Here is a 21,893-nt window from a genome sequence, read left to right on the forward strand (position 1 = left end):
GAGATCCATTACTATTCCAGATTGGCTGCTTTCAACGTCGGTCAGCATTTGCTTATCTCCAACCACAATATAAAAATAACAATTGTCCTTGGGTATGAGTCCCGTTTTTGTTGATCTTAATTGGTATGTTTTGTCGACGTTGTGAGACAAACCGCGTTGGCCTCATTTTGCTTAATCACTGGTGTTCATATCGTTCATTATGTGTTGCGCAGTAAAGCGACACCCACGGAAGTGACCATGATGGGAAGAGTTGCTGACGTATTTGGCATGACGCAATGTCCTAGCGCCTGGTACCTCGCAACGAATGATTCATTCTGAAGTTGAGAGATGGCTCTACGTTACTTAGTTTCCCAATTGACTGAAAGACAAAGATGACTCTAACTCGATTACACGTTAGACTATCTATTTTACGATAGAATTATTGTTTGTGTATCATACAACCATCCGACCATGAAGTTGCTTCATAAAGACATTGAAAAAGATAATGCCGGGTGAGTGGCTAATGCTAGCAGGCTAGCTAACCAGCATGCTATTCTACAGCTGATTGAAACGTTAACGCTAACCCTAACTTAGTCGTGGTAAGTTTCAGTGTGTGATTTAAATTCACCGTTTACCGGTGTGTGGAGACGTTTTGGGCAGGATTGTACAATACAGTCTCATAGTTCATTATGTAATCACACACACGCACGCGACACGAAATATGACCACAAGAGAGTCTTGTAAGAGGTAACGTTAAGGAAGTACATACTACAACAGCACGCCTGGTCACTAATGACCATACCCACAGTTTAATGTTGTGATCATCATAACCTGAATGGATGAAGCCGACTTGGATCTCATTGGTTGATTGCTTTCACTTCTTCAGCCAGGTGACTCTGATGCCTGAGGAGGCGGAGGACATGTGGCACACCTACAACCTGCTGCAGGTGGGGGACAGCCTGAGGGCCTCCACTATCAGGTAACCCCTATGTTCCATTGCGCAAAGTGAAGAATTGGCTAAACAACATCTTTTTACTTCATGTTTCAATGCTCCATCAGATGATGAGGATAGCGATTCTCCTTGTTGATGATGTTTACACACACACAAACATGACTAAGGACCCTTTCCCCTCCTCCCACAGGAAGGTGCAGACAGAGTCGGCCACCGGGAGTGTGGGCAGCTCCAGAGTTCGCACTACTCTGACCTTAAGTGTGGAGACCATCGACTTTGACTCTCAGGCCTGCCAGTTGAGAGTAAAGGGCACTAACCTAGAGGAGAACCAGTATGTCAAGGTACGAGATCTCTTAACGTCACACGCATCGATGTTTCAAAGTGGGTCAGTTTATTCCACTGTGGATAAATGGGGGGGGGGGTTATGTTTGAGAAACATTACATGGATTTAACTGTAAAATAGTCGATATCTTGACTTAACCTAAGTCTGATGTTTGACATAAGATGTTGTGCCTGTGTTCTCAGATGGGAGCTTACCACACCATCGAGCTCGAGCTCAACAGGAAGTTCACTCTGGCTAAAAAGAGCTGGGACAGTGTGGTGCTGGATAGAATCGGTAAGCAGGTGCCACTGTTAATATCGCCTTCATTCTTGTGTGTTTGCTACATTTGTTTTGCCACCATTTCCACTCGCGGGTCCCCCAGGACTTGCAACAGTAAACAGTAGTCACCTGATTATCAGCATCTAATTCCATGTACACACACACACACACACACACACACACAAAAAGGCATTTTTGTCTTTTGTCTAGTTATGAAATCCCGCTGCTGAAGAACTCCCTATTGGAGGCTCTTGTTTTGCCTTCAAGTCTTTTAATGTCCGCTAATGTCTTACACTAATAGTGTGACTCGCTGTACCTCCCGATCAAAAAGAATGACGACAGCCGGGTCTGAATGACATGGGGACATTAGCTGGTTTTCCTTCACAGAAAAAGCCCGGCCCTTTTTTTGATGTCTTTACTTTGCCTTCAAAGGGAGAGCGTTGTCACGGGAACAGCGTGGGGAGAAATGGGAGGAATAATAAATGGATTTCACGTGTTAGGAGTCCATCGAACCATTGCCATAACACATTAAAATCTAAGTAGAAGGTTTTTATTATTAGTCTTTGTAATAATTTAACTAAAATGACCTATCTATTTATTATGAGTACTGATTTCACAAGGTGTCCTGAAGCTCATATTTATGGCTGCTTTGTCTCCCCTCACAGAGCAGGCGTGCGACGCCACCCAGAAGGCAGACGTGGCGGCTGTGGTGATGCAGGAGGGTCTGGCCAACCTGGTGCTCGTGACCCCCGCCATGACTCTGGTTCGTGCAAAGGTGGAGGTCACCATTCCTCGCAAGAGACGCGGAAGCTGCACTCAGCACGAGAAGGTAGGCCCCGCTTTCTGTAAATGCTCAGCCGCTAACCAGCAGAAAATCAGTAGTACAATCGCATCATCGCAATCTCAGTCGGTACATTGACCCAAAAAGTTCCCAGCTGCCAAATCAGTTGTGCTTGTTGCGCCTGGTGCCAAATAACCACAGGCCATTACTGCCTGGACTCAGGCTGCATAATGAAGTTTTTGTTCCCTTTATCATGTGCTCGGTATTAAAAGCGTTCCTCGGTATTGGGACCTGGTGCGTTGAGTCATGTGGGCTGATGTGAATCTGTATTTCCTCCCCGTCTGCAGGCGCTGGAGAGGTTCTACGAGGCTGTGATGCAGGCCATTCTTCGCCACATCAATTTTGATGGTAGCGCTGGGGCGTAGACCCTGACCCATGCACACTTACACACGCACGCACACACAGTATGCTCCCGTTCTGTGTCACGCGCTTCTGCTTTTTGTTGTCGGCGCCGCTCAATCGGCTCTCGTTTCCGTAAAAAAAAAAAGCGATAAATGAGGACAGCGTTGATTCGCGGTTTTTTCTTTTGGTTCCCTGCCTTCCGCTAGTTGTAAAGTGCATCCTCGTCGCCAGTCCCGGGTTCGTGAAGGACCAGTTCATCACTTACCTCTTTAGAGAGGCGGTGCGTCAGGACAACAAGACCCTGCTGGAGAATCGACCCAAGTTCATGCTGGTCCACTCGTCGTCTGGTCACAAGTACTCGCTCAAAGGTATCAGCTGGGGGCAATGAAAGCGTTGAATGTCATCTCATGGGGGGGAGGGGGGGGGAAACTCAGTGCTCAGTGGAAAGCTTTTTGTTTTCCAGAAATCCTCACTGACCCCAGCGTGACAAGTAGGCTCTCTGACACCAAGGTGACTGCGCGTCCCGCCGCTCCTTTGTGAACGCGTGCTCCCGAGAGGACAAAGGTGGCTCAGTGTTGTTAATGTTGACCCCCCCCCCCAGGCAGCTGGAGAGGTGAAAGCCCTGGAGGACTTTTACAAGATGCTCCAGCATGAGCCTGACCGAGCCTTCTACGGGTGAGTGACCGCAACCCACGTACCCCTCAGCGCTCACGCCGATAATCCTCAACCTGTGCGTCTTTGCACCTTCACAGAGTGGCTCACGTGGAGAAAGCCGTCGACGCCCTCGCCATTGACACCCTGTTGATAAGCGACAAGCTGTTCAGGTACACGCGAGGCCGGTCCTCGGGTTCGTGTTGGTTTTGGGGGGGGGGGGACAGACCTGTTGGGTTGAACGCAGGACCCAGTCATTTCCTGTGTTGTCTCGTTCTATACCATCAAAAAGATATGCTATGGGAATCATTAAAAAGATCGGAAATTCGCATTCTCAGCTATTCAAATATTTCCTTCAAACCTAATAGTGATGCAAAAACAGATCAGATCTGGGTAACAATGCATGTTTTGTGTGTCCACCCGTACGTCCAGACATCAGGATGTCCCCACGCGGAGCCGCTACGTTCGGTTGGTGGACAGCGTGAGAGACAACGGCGGCACCGTCAGGTACAGGAACGTCTGTAAGATGACTCGCCAAGGAAAGGCAGAATATCCTTTGTGGAACATCGAGCCAATTATCCTTGTCTCTCTTTCATGCAGAATGTTTTCAAGCCTCCACGTGTCCGGTGAACGTGAGTATAAAGATGTAGAAGCACAATCTACTCACAGGGCAGATCTTTTCAAATAATCTCTCACCGTCATTGTTTTTTGGTACATATTCTGGTGTGCGGCTTCAACAACCACCTTCAAACATTCCTCTACGGAGAGACACTGCACATTGTCCCCTTTTTCCCATGCGACACGTTGCTTTCGCCGCTCTGCCATCTCTTTATCGATGACCTCCAGGCGCACACCTCGTGCTTTTTGTGTTGCTAAGAGCCAAGCCCTCGGGTCCTCCACTGTCTCAACAGAACTGACTCAGCTGAGCGGCGTGGCTGCCATCTTGCGGTTCCCCATCGCCGACCTATCGGAGCCAGAGGACGACAGCAGCTCCGACGAGGACTGAAGGGTCGCCCGGTAACACCCGACTGCATCGACACGATGAAACCCCCTCCCCCCCCCTCCCCCCCCCCACCCCCCACTTGCGGCTAAACCCGATGCACGCCACCACTGCAACACGTCCACCTCCTGGCGGGGCGCCCGGTTCCACGGCGCTTTTGATTCTTTCGCCTTGAAGGTGAACGGTGTCTTTTTGAAAGGAATTTTTGATCGGAATCCCAAATGAAAATAGACAGTTGGCAGAAGAGAATCTTCCTTCTACGTGTATATATATATACAACATAGCTCTCTTGCAATTAAATGACACAATCCTTCACCCATGTGTGTTATTTTACTTAAACATTACGTCACATTAAACATTTTCACCGTTCATAAATGAAAAACGTTTAAGCAAGATGTATAAATATATAATTTATTACAGCTATGTACATATGTTTTAATACAGAAATGCAATGTTCAATTTATTACTATTTTGGGTAATGCAACCCCAGACCACTGCATTTCCAAAAAAACTAGGAATCAAGCATGCTCAGGATTTAAAATTTGAGTTCAACAGTTACAACACTGCAAGTTCCTTTTTATTCTGTCCTGACAAAATCTCCAAATGCAAACTTCCCAAGTGGAAAAAATGGCCCTAGTTAAGACTAAAGTGCTTTAAAAAAAAAATCAACTTGGCTCTCTTTGTGCTCTAAATCTCATTAATATCAGTGTGCACACACCCTCCGCCTCACCCAGTAGGACACTGGTAGTTCTTAATCCAGGCTAAATCCTCCAGTGTGCCCCAATGCAGGTAAGTGATGGAGCAAATAACCATGACGTGCATTATCTGGTGGCTGTTGCCCCAGTTGTCAAACAGCCCCGGGACGAAGCGCTCCGGCACCTGCACGATGTTCACCAGCCCCCCCACCACGGCCAGAGAGTCCATGATGACGAAGAGGCGCAGGGAGTCGGGGCTCCCCGCGCCGCTGCCCAGCAACCGGAACAGGAAGAGGCTGAAGCGGAAGGCGGCCTGCCAGCCGAAGGCCTGCAGGCGCAGGACGTTGGTGCGCGCCGTGGTGGCGCAGTAGATGCCGTACGCCGACAGCAGGATGTAGGCCAGCAGGGCGGCCTGCCGCGTGGCCGGGTAGCAAAAGAGGGTGATGTGGATGATCGGGAGTGCACCTGGAGACCAGACGGAAGACACGCGAGTGAATAGACTGCAGGCAGACTGACGCTCGGGGGGGGGGGGGGGCTTTTGTCGAGGGTTATTTTGCAGCTTTCGCCAGATTTTGGTCTTTACATAAAATGTCGCCGTGTGGTGAATGCGAGGGACGCCGAGCGGCACAGCTCAGCATAAAGGGGGTTTGTAATAGACACTTTTCTCCCCCCCCCCCACATACCCAGGGTGTTGACCAGGCAGACCCCGAACATGTCCAGCGAGAGCAGGGTGTCGTACACGTGTTCTCCTCCCACGTGGTTCATGAACACGTGGTAGACGACGGAGCCCACGGTGGGGCACAGGCAGGCCAGGTAGTGGACCACACAGATCCACACGCTGTCCACCTCCATCCAGGGGATGCTAAAAGGCAGCAGCACCAAGAAAAGGAAAAAAGGGACTCCTGGGGGGGGAAATGAGAAATGTTGGAAACACACACGCTGAGTTATTTCGTCAGCATCTCCAAACCGTTTAAAGGTTCAGATTCTTTTCTGTTGTAATTGCCTTCAATTAAAGCCGACGCAGGCGTCCCCGGGGCGCTTTGCCCGTTAGGGGTATTTACAGCTGATAGCAGGAGGATATTTCCAGGACGAGGATTCCCAGGACGGATTAAAGCTAATGCCTCATATCCTCATTACACGCTCTGGTCAAGTACGCTTGTAATTGGCCATAAGTGAGAGTCGTGGACACGTGACCCCCCCCCCTCCCCCCGCCCCCGTTTTGCTCGTGAGTTCAAACAAAACTTTATATTACTGTAGAGATACATTCTTAATTGGATAATTCAGAGCCTTGCTGGATTAAATTGGGGTTGACACACCAAGGCGTTCCAAAGCGAAAGCGTGCACTGTCGTTTCCTGGCCTTACCGTGAGTGTAGATGTTGCCCAGCTCGTTGTGCACGTAGAAGAGGCTCCGGAGGCATTCTGGAGCCGTGGACACCGGCCTGTAACCCGTCAGGACGTATTTGTTGAAGCGGAGGTGTTGGGGGGTCTTTGCAAACTCCAACAGCCGCGGGCGCCTGTGAAGCACCATCACAGCTCCCTGCAGGCACTCAGTCCACAGTGCAGGTCCCCTCACCGGTTACATCCCAAACGGGGGGGGGCACACAAGGGACTGCGAGGCACTGCGATGTCCACAGGTAGCCGGAAGCTCTGCTCCTTGAAATCCATTATTGGACAGGTGTAATTCCCCAGCGAGCTGGAGACGGTTGAGCTGGCCGAGTGGCACGCTTTCAGACCGGCCAATCGGCAGAGGGCCCTTATCCCTAAGCCGGGGTAATCCTCGCCGCAGCTGCTCCTGGTCGTGGCTCCTCACTGACTGACACCTCAACTTCCACACGGGTTTGTTTTTGTGAATTTCCCTTATTATAGACGACACACATGTTCCTGTTCCCCAAGCGTGTTGGACACCGTGCTGCATTCAGGAGGATCTGGGGATTTGAATGCTCTGTCTTAAGGACACTGCCTCACTGATCATTGGTTGGACATTAAACATGAATGGGTTTGACCCATAAATGAGCGTGATATGTTAGTCACTTAATGTTATACATATATATATTATAAATAGGGCCGGGACTTTAGCGCGTTAATTACGATTAATTACAATGTGAATTAAGATTAATTAAATACACAAAAATAACACGTTAATTACCCAAACCCAACCCACACGCACCAGATGACTGGTTTAAGGACCAGGGTAACTAAGTCCATGTCTGAAAAAATAACCAATGTTCTGAATGTACTTGAAAGTATTGGTCTACTTTAAAAAAACATAGTTTACAGAAGGTCTACTTACCTATAGGCTACCTGAATTTCTGAAAGTACTATATTTCTAAATATGCTATTTCTACACTTGTCTGCTGGAATTGGTTGAACAAAAATAAAAATCCATGTGAAAAAAATTACTTCTCACTGTTCTCAGGTCAAATATGCAATTAAAATGCGATTCATTTTGATTAATTAATTACAAAGCCTCTAATTAGATTCATATTTTTAATCGAGTCCCAGCCCTAATAATATATATATATATATATATATATATATTGACCTTACATATATTTTTTTTATAATAATCTTTCACCTATTATTTAAAAAAAATCTTTTCTTTTTTGACCCTACATATTTTGACTTTTTTCACAACATTTTTTTTCCCATTACATGACTGGAATGATCTTAGATGGAGCAACCTACACGTCCCTCTCACTAATGCCAAATGCCCCAAATTTCTTTAAACCTTATCTGGGTTCAACCCTCAAGGGACATGGTGGCTCTTCCTAAATCCTTTTTTAGTTTTGGGTAACTGACATTTAGAAAAAATCATAATGGGATATTGCCCCAGAGACGGATTGGTGCATCTTGGAGGATCAACCATGCTATTCATCCTTCCTGCATTGGTAAAGGCACAAGTGAGTTGAATTTGAATGGAACAGAGAATTGGAGGGTGGATGCACTGAAGTCCACAGGATGCCCTGAAGTAGACAAACATGGGATTGTCTTCAAAAATGCCCTCAGAGACTGTAATAAGTTCCATGTCAGTGTGACCACTGAATGAGACACATCTGCTCATCTTCACCCGTCAAAAAGGTGGAACCCTATAGGCTACGTAGCATGGCTAAAGAGTGCTAAAGCAAAGCAATTAACATCAAATTCAATTCAACATCATTCAAAAGATTCTTCATCATTCTTGACAATGCCATCATAACTCAAGTGAACGCGCCTTGTCTTTCTGCATAACCCCCAGGGTACACTTCTCTGAAACAACCAGTGGGGACAATGCCCCCACTACTACCTCCGCGGTAGTGTGCTCAAGACTTGGCACGAGCAGGATTTGAACCCACTGGCGGTGCGCACAGAGGCTTCTGGGCTCTAGCTTGCACCCCTACACTACCAGTCCTGGTCACATTTTGGCAACTTTGATTCTCCTATTTAACCTTGAGCATGTGAGTTAAACTTTAAAAAATCTCTTAAATGCTATTTCCACATCTGGGCTTAAACCATCAACCTTCAAATGCAGGCCAGGGGCTTATGTCAGCAGATCTTCCGCTGTGCTACTTCATCACACACTAACTAATGCTTTGTTTGTTGTATTTAACCTTGAGATTGCTACTCAAACCTGAAGTAAAGCCAAAGGCTCAAATCCAAGACTGGGCTTGAACCAACAACCTTCAAGTTCAGTGCAGGCTTGTGGCAGCAGCTCTTCCACTGTGCTACTTCACCACACACTAATCAAATCTTTGTTTCTCGTATTTAACCTTGAGACTGCTACTCAAACCTCAAAACTCTTTCAAAGCAGAAGTGATGTCTGCATGAAGGGGCATGAAACCACAACCTCAGACAGCAGGTTGGAGCCTGCAGCCCTTCAGTTGTTCACTTGTGCTATTCAAGCACATGCCTCATTGTGTCCATTTCTCATATTAGACCTTGGGATTGTTTACTAAACCTCAAAACTGTTTCAAAGTTTAAAGCCCTGACTGCAACCAAACCCTCCTTCTGAGAGAGCAGGTTTGAACTGAGGATCCTCCACACTTCAGCCTTCCTGCTATCTCCCTGCACTGTTCCACCACACACCTGTTGATGCTTTTGAGTCCAACCTCAATTCTCATGGATTCTCAGGCTGGAATCCACAACCATTCCATACCGTTATAATAGAATTGCAGGTCAAGTAAAGTCATATAATGGCATTTCTAATAAAGCCCTAGTTGATTTCACTACTTTTATGCTGCTTATTTCACTTTTTTCGACATGTGTGCTGATGCCCGCGTGTGAATTGAGAGGATCCATACCGACTCCCCTATGAAGCTAAACCAGTCTGAGGGTCCTCCTCAGCTGAGTGGAGAATAAATCCCGGAAGAAATAAACACGTTTGACACACGGCACCTTGAGGAGAGAGAATCAAATCCTAAATGTGGATCAGGAAGGTCAGCTTTGATTGCACTAGAGACACCAGAACTGGCAATGTACTTGAAAGTATTGGTCTACTTAAAAAAACCTAGTTTACAGAAGGTCTACAGTATTTACCTATAGGCTACCTGAATTTCTGAAAGTACTATATTTCTAAATATGCTATTTCTACACTTGTCTGCCAGAATTGGTTGAACAAAAATAAAAATCCATGTGAAAAAAATTACTTCTCACTGTTCTCAGGTCAAATATTTATGCAATTAAAATGCGATCAATTTCGATTAATTAATTACAAAGCCTCTAATTAATTCGATTATTATTTTAATCGAGTCCCGGCCCTAATTATAAGTAAAAAACACATACAAACATGTTCGCTGATGGTTTTCTTTAATCAAATTCTGTACAATTATAAACCCATGCGCAAATAAATTAAACTGAATTATGTTTGACGGTATTCATTTGCATCAAAAGCGACTGATTCAATCAAACCGACAATATGCAGCAGAATGCGCAGGGCTGCATGAGAACATCAGAAAACCTCAACAACTCCAAATGCTTCAATTCTGTTTTTATCTCCGCACCAAAACATCAGAACTATTTGACATTAATATGAAAATAAAAATATACAAAAAGGAAACATTTTAAAGGTAACATACAACGGCGGCAACACACTCGTGTTGCCTGTCATCGTCTGCAGGGTTCAGCCTGTGGAGAAAGAGTGTAGAGATGGTTGTGCAAACAGTCCTCAAACTGCTAATCTTCCAATTCTGTATTCTTCTTACCTTGATAGCCGCTATTCCCAAAGAAGCCATTCAAGTCATGTTTGTTGTTTTTTTCTCCTGAAGAAAAGGAAAAAGAAACAATTCAACTGTCATGTGAGTCTCCAAAGTACTTTTACACATTACCCAGATTTTACTGTTTAATGTATCACATTGGTACCACTCTGATATTCATGTCCCTCTATGAGCTTTGAGGACTTGCCCTGTGGGTGGAAATGCAGTTTGAGGTGCTGCTGAATGTGTATCTGACGTGGCAGCTGCTGCTGCTGCTGATGGAGCAGGTCCGACTCCTGGGCCACGCCTTCGGTTTCCGCGGCGGGGGCGGAGTCCGAGGCGAGGCCGGCGGGTTCGGGCGCGTCCTCGGCGTCCGCTGCCACCGGCATGCGCCCGAAGGAATCCACGGGCGGATGGGGCGTGACGGGGGGGCGGGCCGGGCCGGGGCTCGGGGTCGGAGTGGCGGGGAATTCGACTACTATGGAGGGAGAATAATGGAAGAACTGTAAAGGAGAGTGAGAACGACACGCCGCTCTTCCAATGACACATTTCTTAGTTCTACCTTCTGGCTGCACTTGTCCGTTTATGTAGCCATTGTTTTCTGAAAAGGACAAACAGTTAAACGTTACCTGACCGTGTACTTTTGATTGAGATCCAAAAAGTTAAACCCACCACATCCGTTAAAGAGAATACAATACACGGTTACTACATTTCCAACTGGTGGGAATTTAGTGGCATTAGGGACAGAATACCGTGTTGTCCACCGGATCTGCTTTCAGACGCAGATTCGAGGGCCTGCGACTCGTATGGCCCCTGGTGTTCTGTCGAGAGATTGATTTAAAGTCCATATTTACTAAAATGTTATATAAAACTGTTGGCACAAAAAAGGAGACAAAAATGGATGCACTGTACCATATTCCCCAAAAGGTGTTGCTTCACCCGTAAAACCAAGAGTTTGTGGTGCGTAGGGAGCTTCGGCACCGCCTTCGCCGATGGGAACCACACACACAGGTGTCGGGTTAGACAAATAAAAACAAGGGACAATTAGAAGGAGGCTGTCACGTTGGCTCAAACTCACCGTATTTGCCGGGCAACATTCCTCGCTGTCCGGCTAGTTCGGAATGATACAATGACCCCGGCAGACCTGGAAGAAAGCACATGATCAAATGAATTAAACAACAAATACAACAGGTTGTGTGTGTGTGCGTCTCGTGTAAACACGTTGTCACCATATTGGCCGGTAGAAATGGCTTCAGGAGCTAGTTGAGCTTCATAAGGCATTCTTCCGTAACCTGTGGAGATGATAGAAGATTAAGGGGTTTAAGGGGCACCAACAAGGGAGACATCAAAGCGCATGGATCACCATATTTGCCGGCTTTGTTTCCATTACTGCCAAGAAGCTGCGCGCCATCGGAGAACCCGCCGTATCCTGTGCAGAGATGGAAGGAAAAGAGGTCAGATTTCCATGACCTCTCACAATGAACCCTGGTGGTTCTTCGTCCCTCCCACTGACCGTAGTGTTGGGGCACGGGCTCCCCCCACACGCCTCCACCAACGCCGCCTGCAACATATTCAGAATTAATGTCGCCAACATCTCAAGTTAGAAATTAGGCCATCGACAGGGCTTCGGCACTTTGATACAAACAGACCAAAAGACTCACCGTATGTTGACTCACCAGCGGGCCCGTAGGGGCTCCCACCAAAACCTGGACCGGATCGGGACAGTGGGGGCACACGTGGACTCATTAAAACACACCATGCACGCTGGTATTGATTCCTACCGAAAAGGCAATTTGTGTAACTCTAACGTGTCGTGGACATACCGTACTTTCCTGGGCCACTGAGCGGTTGTTCACCAAACTGCAACCCGCCAATGCCTAAACCAAAGGGGGCAGTGATTGGCCGAGAGAGAAGCGTTGATTGGCAACATGAGTGAAAACAAGTTTGAGATCTACATGAGTTCGGCATGACGTGCAGCACCTCCCTCCCCCGACGCGACACTATCAAACAGTCATGGGACACAACCGAGAGGCACTCACCGTACTTGGTGTTGTGATTCTCAGCAGCCGTTCCCAGCGCCTGACCCCCGTTCGGTAACCCCCCCGGTCCTGCAGCACCGGGGGGAGGATTGGGTTCGGTCAGTCACTGTTGTGATGTATAGGCGCGTAGTTTCCCCGGACCTCATTAACGATGGGAAAGAAGGTAAAGGTATACATACCACCGTACATGCTGCCTAATTTCCCATTTGGACCCAGGCCGGCGGGCTGCGGCTCAAACTGGCTCATTCCTGCACAAGGACACAGGGAACGTTTGAGTAATGGATCCATTTGCTTCTGCACTTTGAGACGAATGTCCACAAATGAGACCCCCGGTCTTCATGGCAGTGATGAGAATGCTGAATATTCGCACGGATCTACAAAGATTACATCATTTATTCATCTGCAGGATGTTTAATATTTTACCATCTATTCCAGCAGCATCCACTGGAGCTCCATTGTAAGGCATCTGTTGGGCAACGCCTGCAGAATCAGCAGTAAATTGGACAAAAGTTTATTATTCCCTCATTTTCTTCACCTTTATATTATATTTATCTTGAATGCATCCGCACCCTAACCCTAACCCAAACATGTCATACCTGATTTTGCATTTGCACCTTGGCCGAGGCCTGTAAAATAGAGATACTCTATAAATACTTAATTTGACTGTAATTCCCATAATGTAAAATGAACTAAATGTGATGTTAGAGCACTTGCCTGCATAGTCCGGTTGGACACCGGCACTGTAGCCATTTCCATTGCCTGCAAAAAAGATAAACTACCTCAGTGCTGTGAATTTCAACATCAGTGTGCTGAGCAAAAATGCCTTCAATATCACAGGAGCCACTTAAAGAACCAAAAATGTATGTAAAACTCTTGAGATTTTATATTAGAACGATTTCAAAACAAAGCAATGTAGACTTCAGTCGAATTAAAGGGAAACTATTAAAGCTCATCCCTTCAAATTCTACCTTTGTATGAATTTCCGTTTCCAGCGCCGAGGTGCTGTCCGTAACCTGAAATGATTCCGATCAATTATCAAAACACACTCCACACTTGAGATTGTCATCGTTCCTCATGTCAGTTGTGATTGCTTTAATCAAATGAAACACTCACCAGGCGGCTTCGGTTTCCCCGTGAAAGGATATCCCAGGTTTACTGCACAGATAAAAGTACTTTAAAACACATCTGAAAATACCCAGATTCACTGCATGTTCATGTTGAGAGTAAATGTTACCGTATCCACTGCTGCGTCCAGGGCCAGTGTATCCTCCTCCTCCTCCTCCATAACCTTTGGATGAATAAAACATTTATTAAATTCATTCATTATTATCTTACCGAGACGAGAGATGTGATTTGAAAATTGACAATGAAGAAAGAAGTGAATTTACTGTTGGGTTTAGCACCATATGAGTTTGGAACACCAGCTGCTGCTCCATAACCTAAAAAACAAATGATTCAATCACCAATAATCGATTATATGAACGATGATTAGTATTTTATCCATGCAAAAAAAAGAAGCGGTGGTGCACCTTTTGTGTTTGTGCCAGTGGCTTCTCCTGCTTTATAACCTTGACACGACAAACACAATGAGCACAATCAGTTTGAATCGTCTTCAATTATCTTCTGAACTTTGGAGACAATGAAACTCCAGGTTTTACCGGATCGTGGTACTTTCATCCACTGTCCATTGGGTACGCCTGATGGTCCACAGTCTAGAAACAACAGCACAGCACAATTAGCTAATTAGCACTAATTTAAGTACTGGCTAATTTCCAAATAGGTTGTTACACTTCGTGGATGTTCATGGATTGTGTCGATCTTTACCCGGTTTGTTTTGCCCTTTGGAGACGGAAGATCCTCTGTTTTCTGAAAACCAGGAGAGGCAAAAAAAAAACGTATCTGATGAATGTTACACCCACAAAAATAAATGAGTGGGTGAAGGTTTAAAAAGTCTGCGAATGCAGCAATAACGAAACCCCGGGGCGAGTTTTAATAAAACGTCCCCTCCATGGGCATATCCTGCTTGTCTATAAATAGATAGTCTTGATATAGAAATCATGAGTTAAGTAACTCAATCGGAGGGTTTCTCCGGTTTGGGGAGTCTTGCCTTGAGGGAGGATGTCTTCCAGCTGGGCTTCGGATGTGGCTGCCATGGCGACGTTCCCCTTTGGGCCCAGGGGTCCTGGAGCAGGTTTGGGCCCTTTGAACTGAGGGATCGCTGGTGCTGGTCCTGGTTCTGGCGAAGCCGGGAGGACTTGCGGCGTCCGTTGGTAGCTTCTCCCGTGGGTCACGGGGGAACGCAGCCTTTGATATTGGCCTCGCGTCACCATGGCGAGGACGCCGCTGGTCGGCTCGGGGGAGGCTGGCTTTGCCCCCGGGGTCATTTCGGCCTCCTGCGGAGCCGCGCTCGGCCGGTCGGGGGAGAAAACTCCACCGTTCAGGCCTTTTCCGTTGGACCAACCAGCGCTCTTCGCGTCGTAGCCTGAGCATCAAACCGGAGTGTGAACAGCGACAAGTGCATTTGAATGGAAACAACATGTTTTATTCAGAGCTTATTAATGAATACATTCATTTGACGTTAGAAAGCTGGAACTTACCGTTGGGTTTATTTCCATGTGCACCAAGTGTAGCTCCAATTCTAACTCCATGACCTTAGAAAAAAGAAATAACAATACGTAAGTAGCCATTTAGGTTAATGCCTGAATAAAACATTAGAAATAATGTGAGGTGCAATACAAGCCTTTCTTAATGTTGATGTTAATAATATGTAGGATAAGGATACATCATGTTTCAGTGGCGTCATACACCTGACGTCACTGACCACTAACTGATGTTTTCATGAAGACGACCAAAGGTACTTGGTCTCTTTTTGTAATGAATGCACAGCTGCGTGACCTCGGGTTAAACATATTACATTAAATACCATCGCACTCAAACACTAATTAAACTAATTAATGTCGGTTATAGCACCTCAACCACTAAAACCAGGTTTGGTTTCACATCCATTGGGAACGGCTCCATTTTCAACATAAAACTAGTCCTCTTAACCCCAAATCCTCAACATATTTAACTTTTTCCTTGTTTCGCGCCACATTAAATGAAATAAAAATACATTTCTATAATGATAACTGACAATCTTACCGTTGGATCTGGCGCCAAACCCGTAACCTGAAGAAATTAAACAACATTTGTCTTTGCTTTACAGACAGATCCAGATATTCTCTCATTTTAAATGAGCCTTTAATAACAATTCTCTCAAAATGTACATTGTACATAAAGTACAAAGTTCATTATGTGAAATATTTGTTCAAGAGACAATATTTTTAATATTCTTCAGAAATCACTTAAAAAAAAAAAAAAATATATAAAATGTGGTGCTTGTTCTGGAAAAGGTTGTATTGCTCTTCATTACATAATAAAATAATCCCTACCAGGCTTCGGTCCTTTCATTCCTCCATTTCCAAAGCGAGCTCCCAGACCCAAACCAGCGCTGCCGTATCCGCCATTGTAGCCTGGTCATTCATAAAAAACACACACACACACACATATATATATATATATACATTAAGTAAGTAATTATGCTTTATTCATCGTCCCGTGCTCAAAGAGTAAATATAAGAACACTGTCACTCCGAGCGGCGAGGCCGTCTTCACTCACCCTGGTTCCTGGCAAGCTGAGGTACTGAGCCATAAAGTGGTCGTCCATATGCTTTAATGGGTTTACTGCCCCCGTGTCCTGCTACAGAGAGATTAGAACGTTTTGTGTTGTGAAAAATCAAAGCGATTCATGTGAGCGTCTCAGCGTGACCGGTCTTACCATCTGATCCGGCCCCATCGCCGTTGTATGGGCCAGCTTTGGCTCCTTCACCTAAAAGATAATAATTGTATACTGTGATACTGTAGAGATGATTATCTATTATTTTATCATTAGTTTTTGCACACATTACCAATGGTTTTAGCCCCATTTCCATTAGCTACACCAGCTACAGCACCATAGCCTGGTAAAGAGATACGTTTAATCAGCCACATCAGACTTAATGTTTGATACATGGACATCATGTTCTAACAATGCTGGAGGAGCTGCTGTACCGTTGCCCTTTGTTCCAAGTCCATTAGCAGCTGCAGCTCCGTTACCTACGGATAGAAACACAAAAAGGTTTGGTTAGTTTAAGGAGTTTTAAGTGTTTACCCTGTGTGTGTGTGTGCGTGTGTGTGTGTGTGTTTCATACCGTAGCCTTTCATCTGTTGTCCGTTGGTTGGGCCCGACTTTAATCCATATCCTACAAGAACCATCAGAGTTAATGTAAATATCCACATTTTCTAAACTATATGTGAACTGGTAGAGAGACACATGTGACAAATATGTTGTTAAAATATTCAGAAAATCATGTGTAACTGTTTAGTGATGTATCAAAAAAAGTGTACCTTTCATTCCTCCTCCATTGGTCCCACCAGCAGCTGCTCCATAGCCTTCAATAGATTACCAATGTGGTGAAGTAAAGTTAGCATGAGCTACTTGCATTGATAATAGTTACCTTTGTTTAAACAGCTGAGTGAAAGTATGGAAACTGTCTTTCTAAAATCAGTTCATGCAGATTTATGTAAAATGAACATTTGTAACCACTAACCTCGGCCCTTTGTGGGGTATCCATTGTATCCATGTTGTGCACCCAACACCTGACCTGTAAAATACAAATTCTTAAGTTACATAAAAAAGAGATGAAAATGTTTTGAGTTGTAAAAAATGGAATCATGTGACCATCTCAGTGTGACCCCTCTTACCATTTGATCCGGCCCCATTGCTGTTGTATGGACCAGCTTTGGCTCCTTGACCTAAAGAAGGAATATTATAATCTTTGATACTGTAGAGATGATTCTTTATTATTTTATCATTAGTTTTTGCACACATTACCAATGGTTTTAGCCCCATTTCCATTCGCTACACCAGCTACAGCACCATAGCCTGGTAAAGAGATACTTAGATTAGTCACATCACACTTAATGTTGGTACATACACATAATCGTGTGATGCTTCCACCGTACACAACCATATTGTTTTATTAACATCCAGTCAATATACATGGACATGTTCTAACAATGCTGGAGGAGCTGCTGTACCGTTGCCCTTTGTTCCAAGTCCATTATGAGCAGCAGCTGCAGCTCCGTTACCTACAAAAAGAAACTCATCAGTAAAACAGTATTTTTTGTTACTTCGATAGCAGCAATATGTAAAACAAAAAGTCATTAAAAAAGTTAAGTGGTGAATATACTGTCAGACTGAGAATTCAGAAAACAAACAGGGCGCAACCACTTTGCTTGTAAGATTAGATTTGCAGACACTTGTCGTGTTGTCCATTGTCTTAATGTCTGATGTCATGCACCAACCGCCATGTCAAATTCCTTGTATGACTAACAAATTTTGGCAATAAATGTTCCTGATTCCTGATTCACAGACACGCTGTGACGCAGTAAATAAAGTCAGGAATTGGAGAACTGAGATCACAACAACTGAGAGACTGAGCTGCTGTCGTGAAGATCTCTGCATCCAGTGGTTTGGTTGATGTGAGGAGGATCTGTAGCCTGTTAACGTGCAGCAAAGGTTCAACATGTGTGTCTGTTTGTGTGTGTGTGTGTGTTTCATACCGTAGCCTTTCATCTGTTGTCCGTTGGTTGGCCCAGACTTAACTCCATATCCTGCAAGAACCATCACAGAAACAGTAAATATTCACAATTCTAAACTATACGAGAGACACATGTGACAAATATGTTGCTGTCGTATATTCAGACTAACATTGTGTCTGTGGGTTGAGCTAAGTGATGTGTACCCAAAAACAAAAATATTAAATGCTTTGCCAGATCATGCATGTTTTCAACGGTGAGGTCCACATTGGATTACCAACCTCGGGGGAGTCCACCTTGTCCATTGTTGACACCAGCTGCTGCTCCATAGCCTTAAAAACAGGATGGATGCATTAAGCAAAGGGTTCTCCAACTCGATCAGCTGAAGTCGAGTGAACACAGGTACGTGGAGTTTACCTTTCATCCCTCCTCCATTGGTCCCACCAGCAGCTGCTCCATAGCCTTCAATAGATTACCAATGTGGTGAGGTAAAGTTGGAATTAGCTACTTGCATTAATAAGAGATACCTTCATTTAAACATATATATATATATATATATATATATATATATATTATACTAGGTGAAAGTAGGGAAAATGTTTTTCTAAAATCAGTTCATGCAGATTTATGTAAAATGAACATTTGTAACCACTAACCTCGGCCCTTTGTGGGGTATCCACCATATCCATGTTGTGCACCCAACACCTGACCCCCCTGTCCTGTTAACAGAGAGACGCTTTAGTTACATTAAAAGAATGATGAAAATGTTTGGTGTTGTGCAAAATCAAAGGGAATCATGTGAGCATCTCAGTGTGACCCCTCTTACCATTTGATCCGGCCCCATTGCCGTTGTATGGACCAGCTTTGGCTCCTTGACCTAAAGAAGGAATATTATAATCTTTATTACAGTAAAGATTATTCTTTATTATTTCATCATTAGTTTTTGCACACATTACCAATGGTTTTAGCCCCATTTCCATTCGCTACACCAGCTACAGCACCATAGCCTGGTAAAGAGATACTTAGATTAGTCACATCACACTTAATGTTGGTACATACACATAATCGTGTGATGCTTCCACCGTACACAACCATATTGTTTTATTAACATCCAGTCAATATACATGGACATGTTCTAACAATGCTGGAGGAGCTGCTGTACCGTTGCCCTTTGTTCCAAGTCCATTATGAGCAGCAGCTGCAGCTCCGTTACCTACAAAAAGAAACACAAAAAGGTTTGGTCAGTGTAAGGAGTTTAAGTCTAACAACAGTTTACCCTGTTTGTGCGTGTGTGTGTGTGTGTCTGTTTGTGTGTGTGTGTGTGTGTGTGTGTGTGTGTTTCATACCGTAGCCTTTCATCTGTTGTCCGTTGGTTGGGCCCGACTTTAATCCATATCCTGCAAGAACCATCAGAGTTAATGTAAATATTTGTATCATAAGTTTCTGTCGTAGTGTTCAGAAAAATCGCTCAAAATCACGTCTACTAGTTTAGTGACGTATCAAAAAACTCAAAATGTGGCGCCAGATCATGCATGTTTTTAACGGTGAGGTCCACATTGGATTACCAACCTCGGGGGAGTCCACCTTGTCCATTGTTGACACCAGCTGCTGCTCCATAGCCTTCAATAGATTACCAATGTGGTGATTATTAGAGTTCCCTTCTATCCCATTTGTACCAATTGAGCACGACATCAGATTCATTTGTCATGCATACTTTTGTAATGCAAACATTTTCAATCACTAATGCCGTAACCGGGCCTGTGCACCCATTGCCTGACCCACACCTCAAAGATGATGTTGTTCGTGAAAACACATCCTCAGAAACAGAGGAACTCATGGCTGGGGAATATTAACATTAATTTACCCTTGGACGGCATCAGCATTCGTCCGACGCCTCCTCCACTCTGAGGTTGGTTTCCTAGAACAATCACGACATCGAGGCTGTGAACAACAGCTTCAGCTCGTTTTTAAGATCCACAAATGCAACCATTTCATGCCTAATAAGGTGTGTAAAGTCCTAGTGCGAGTTTGAGGGGACCCGGTCGAGATGTGACGCATCAAGCCCAGCTCCTGAAAGACGTGTCTGGTCTTTTTTTTATATCCTCTTGTACTGTGGACTGGGCCTTGTTGCAGCATTTTAACACAAATGAGGCGTCTTTATTGGATCGAGAAAAAAAACAAATAGGAAATAAAGACATACCTTCAGTGGAGCGTGTTACAACATCTATTTAATTCCAATAATTCCATAAGATTCAAAATCTGGCTGTGGTAATTATTATTCATGCATAAATGAACTGGAATTCTGGAACATCTCGCAAATGGTTAATGTCCTACTAGGACAGGTGATGAATAGAAGAACCATCTGCTGCAATCCTCCACCTAAATCCCCGCCCCACACAGGTGACGGAGTTCTTGGCTGATGTACGTGGCAGAGAGCAGATGAGGAGACATCATCGTCCTTCTCGGCCCCCGGGTCAGCTCATAACTCACCTTCTCTCTACAGACCACAGTGACTCCACCGATCTAAAGCCCCCCCCCCCCCACCCCGAATAAACTACTCAGTGGTATTTCCTCTGCAAGTATTCCAGGAGGGTTTAAAAATGACTTTACGTATCCAATTAAAACATTTCTCTCATTCATTCTTCAAGGCTAACACCTCAAATCGAGGCCTCCCCCCCCCCCCCCCCCCCCCCCGCTTCCCTCCACTCACCCCCGGTGTGTGCCGCCTGCACCAGCCAAAGGACCACTGCGCCCCGAAGTAGTAGCTGTCCCGCCATGGTGGACCCGGAGAGAGAGAGAGAGAGACAGCAGGAGAGGAGCGGAGAGGAGAGCCGGGGAACCTGCAGTGGGCGACGGACCCCGATGCCGAGGGTCTGATATACACTCTGGTCTGACCTGCCCCTTTCCTCTCTGGTTTACAGATGCTGCTGCTCCCCAGAGACCGACCCCCCCCCCCCCCCCCCCCCCCCCCTCCTCCCCAAACCTGTTGGGAGAGTCACCCGCTGTGTACGCACGCCAAATAAATAATTGGGCACTTAAAGGGGATTCACACTGAGGGGAGACCTGGAGGAGCAAAGAGAGGAAGCCGAGACATTGACTGATGGGTTCCTCTGGAAAACAGGGTTTGTTTTAAACATTTTAAAAGATGCACAGACAAGTCGCCCGTATTAACACACATCCTTCTTAATGATTAATGGTGTTACAGAAGCACAGAACCTAACAGGCAGCATTCGGTCCATTACTTGGTTATTAAAGGCTTTTTGCAGGCCCGTTTGCATTTTTTTTAAATGCTTCTGCAAACTTTTATTTTTAAAAATACCATTGACTGTGCAGAGAGATCAAGTTTATTTTTGAATGGACCTTACGACAGAAGTGACGTCACTCGGAGACGCAGAGCAGCAGGTTTAAAGATGGAAACCGAGCGACAGTAAAAAGGGCTTCGGGCTCCACTCACGTCGGCGAGTGACGTCTCGGCGGTCACACGCAGTTGGTAGGAGACCCTTGTATATTTAAGGAAAAGCGAGTAAAAAGGGAAAGACATCTCACCTTTCACACAGATTCCTCACTCAAAGCCCAAATCCTCCTCTCACGGGGTCAAGGAGAGGTCAACGTCTCACCTCGCGGCCCACCCAGACCTCTCACATACTTGGCTTCTCCAACAAAATCGTTCGCCGTCTCCGACTGCGACTGACGAAACCATCGGGTCTGACTTTTCGCCACCTGGAAAACAAATGTGTCTTTCAACCTCGTCTGATCCTCCAGCTCCTCAGCTCTGGAGATGTGTAAGTTGTCTTGGTTTCACTGAGCAGCATCGAAGGTCACGCAGATGATCACAGTGTCTAGTGGATGGATTCCTACAAAATAGGACATTCGTGGCACATGTTGCAGGAGGCTGATGATGAAGCTGGCTTCTATGAGTGGGGGGGGGGGGGGGGGGGGGTTCTGGTTTCAGGGTGGTGGTCAGGATGTTGTCCTGACGCTCGGTGTACCGGAGAAAGAAAATCA

The 21,893-nt window shown here is 45.4% G+C and overlaps 2 protein-coding genes across 2 annotated transcripts; one reads left to right on the forward strand and one right to left on the reverse strand.

The window, feature by feature from the left end:
• The first annotated feature begins 56 nt into the window (after positions 1–56).
• Positions 57–4,681, forward strand: pelo (pelota mRNA surveillance and ribosome rescue factor). The gene is made up of 13 exons (XM_037463338.2): positions 57–491; positions 866–958; positions 1,122–1,272; positions 1,457–1,547; positions 2,198–2,361; positions 2,661–2,721; positions 2,922–3,083; positions 3,179–3,225; positions 3,317–3,390; positions 3,468–3,539; positions 3,799–3,873; positions 3,967–3,998; positions 4,278–4,681. The coding sequence occupies exons 1-13, from the start codon at positions 451–453 to the stop codon at positions 4,370–4,372; spliced, it is 1,158 nt and encodes a 385-aa protein (XP_037319235.1). The 5' UTR covers positions 57–450; the 3' UTR covers positions 4,373–4,681.
• Positions 4,682–5,027: 346 nt separating this feature from the next.
• Positions 5,028–6,625, reverse strand: LOC119212681 (progestin and adipoQ receptor family member 4-like). The gene is made up of 3 exons (XM_037463383.2): positions 6,425–6,625; positions 5,745–5,963; positions 5,028–5,526 (listed from the first exon to the last, which is right to left on the reverse strand). The coding sequence occupies exons 1-3, from the start codon at positions 6,588–6,590 to the stop codon at positions 5,093–5,095; spliced, it is 819 nt and encodes a 272-aa protein (XP_037319280.1). The 5' UTR covers positions 6,591–6,625; the 3' UTR covers positions 5,028–5,092.
• Positions 6,626–21,893: the final 15,268 nt, after the last annotated feature.

Source organism: Pungitius pungitius, chromosome 21 (assembly GCF_949316345.1).
Source record: "Pungitius pungitius chromosome 21, fPunPun2.1, whole genome shotgun sequence".
NCBI lineage: Eukaryota > Metazoa > Chordata > Actinopteri > Perciformes > Gasterosteidae > Pungitius > Pungitius pungitius.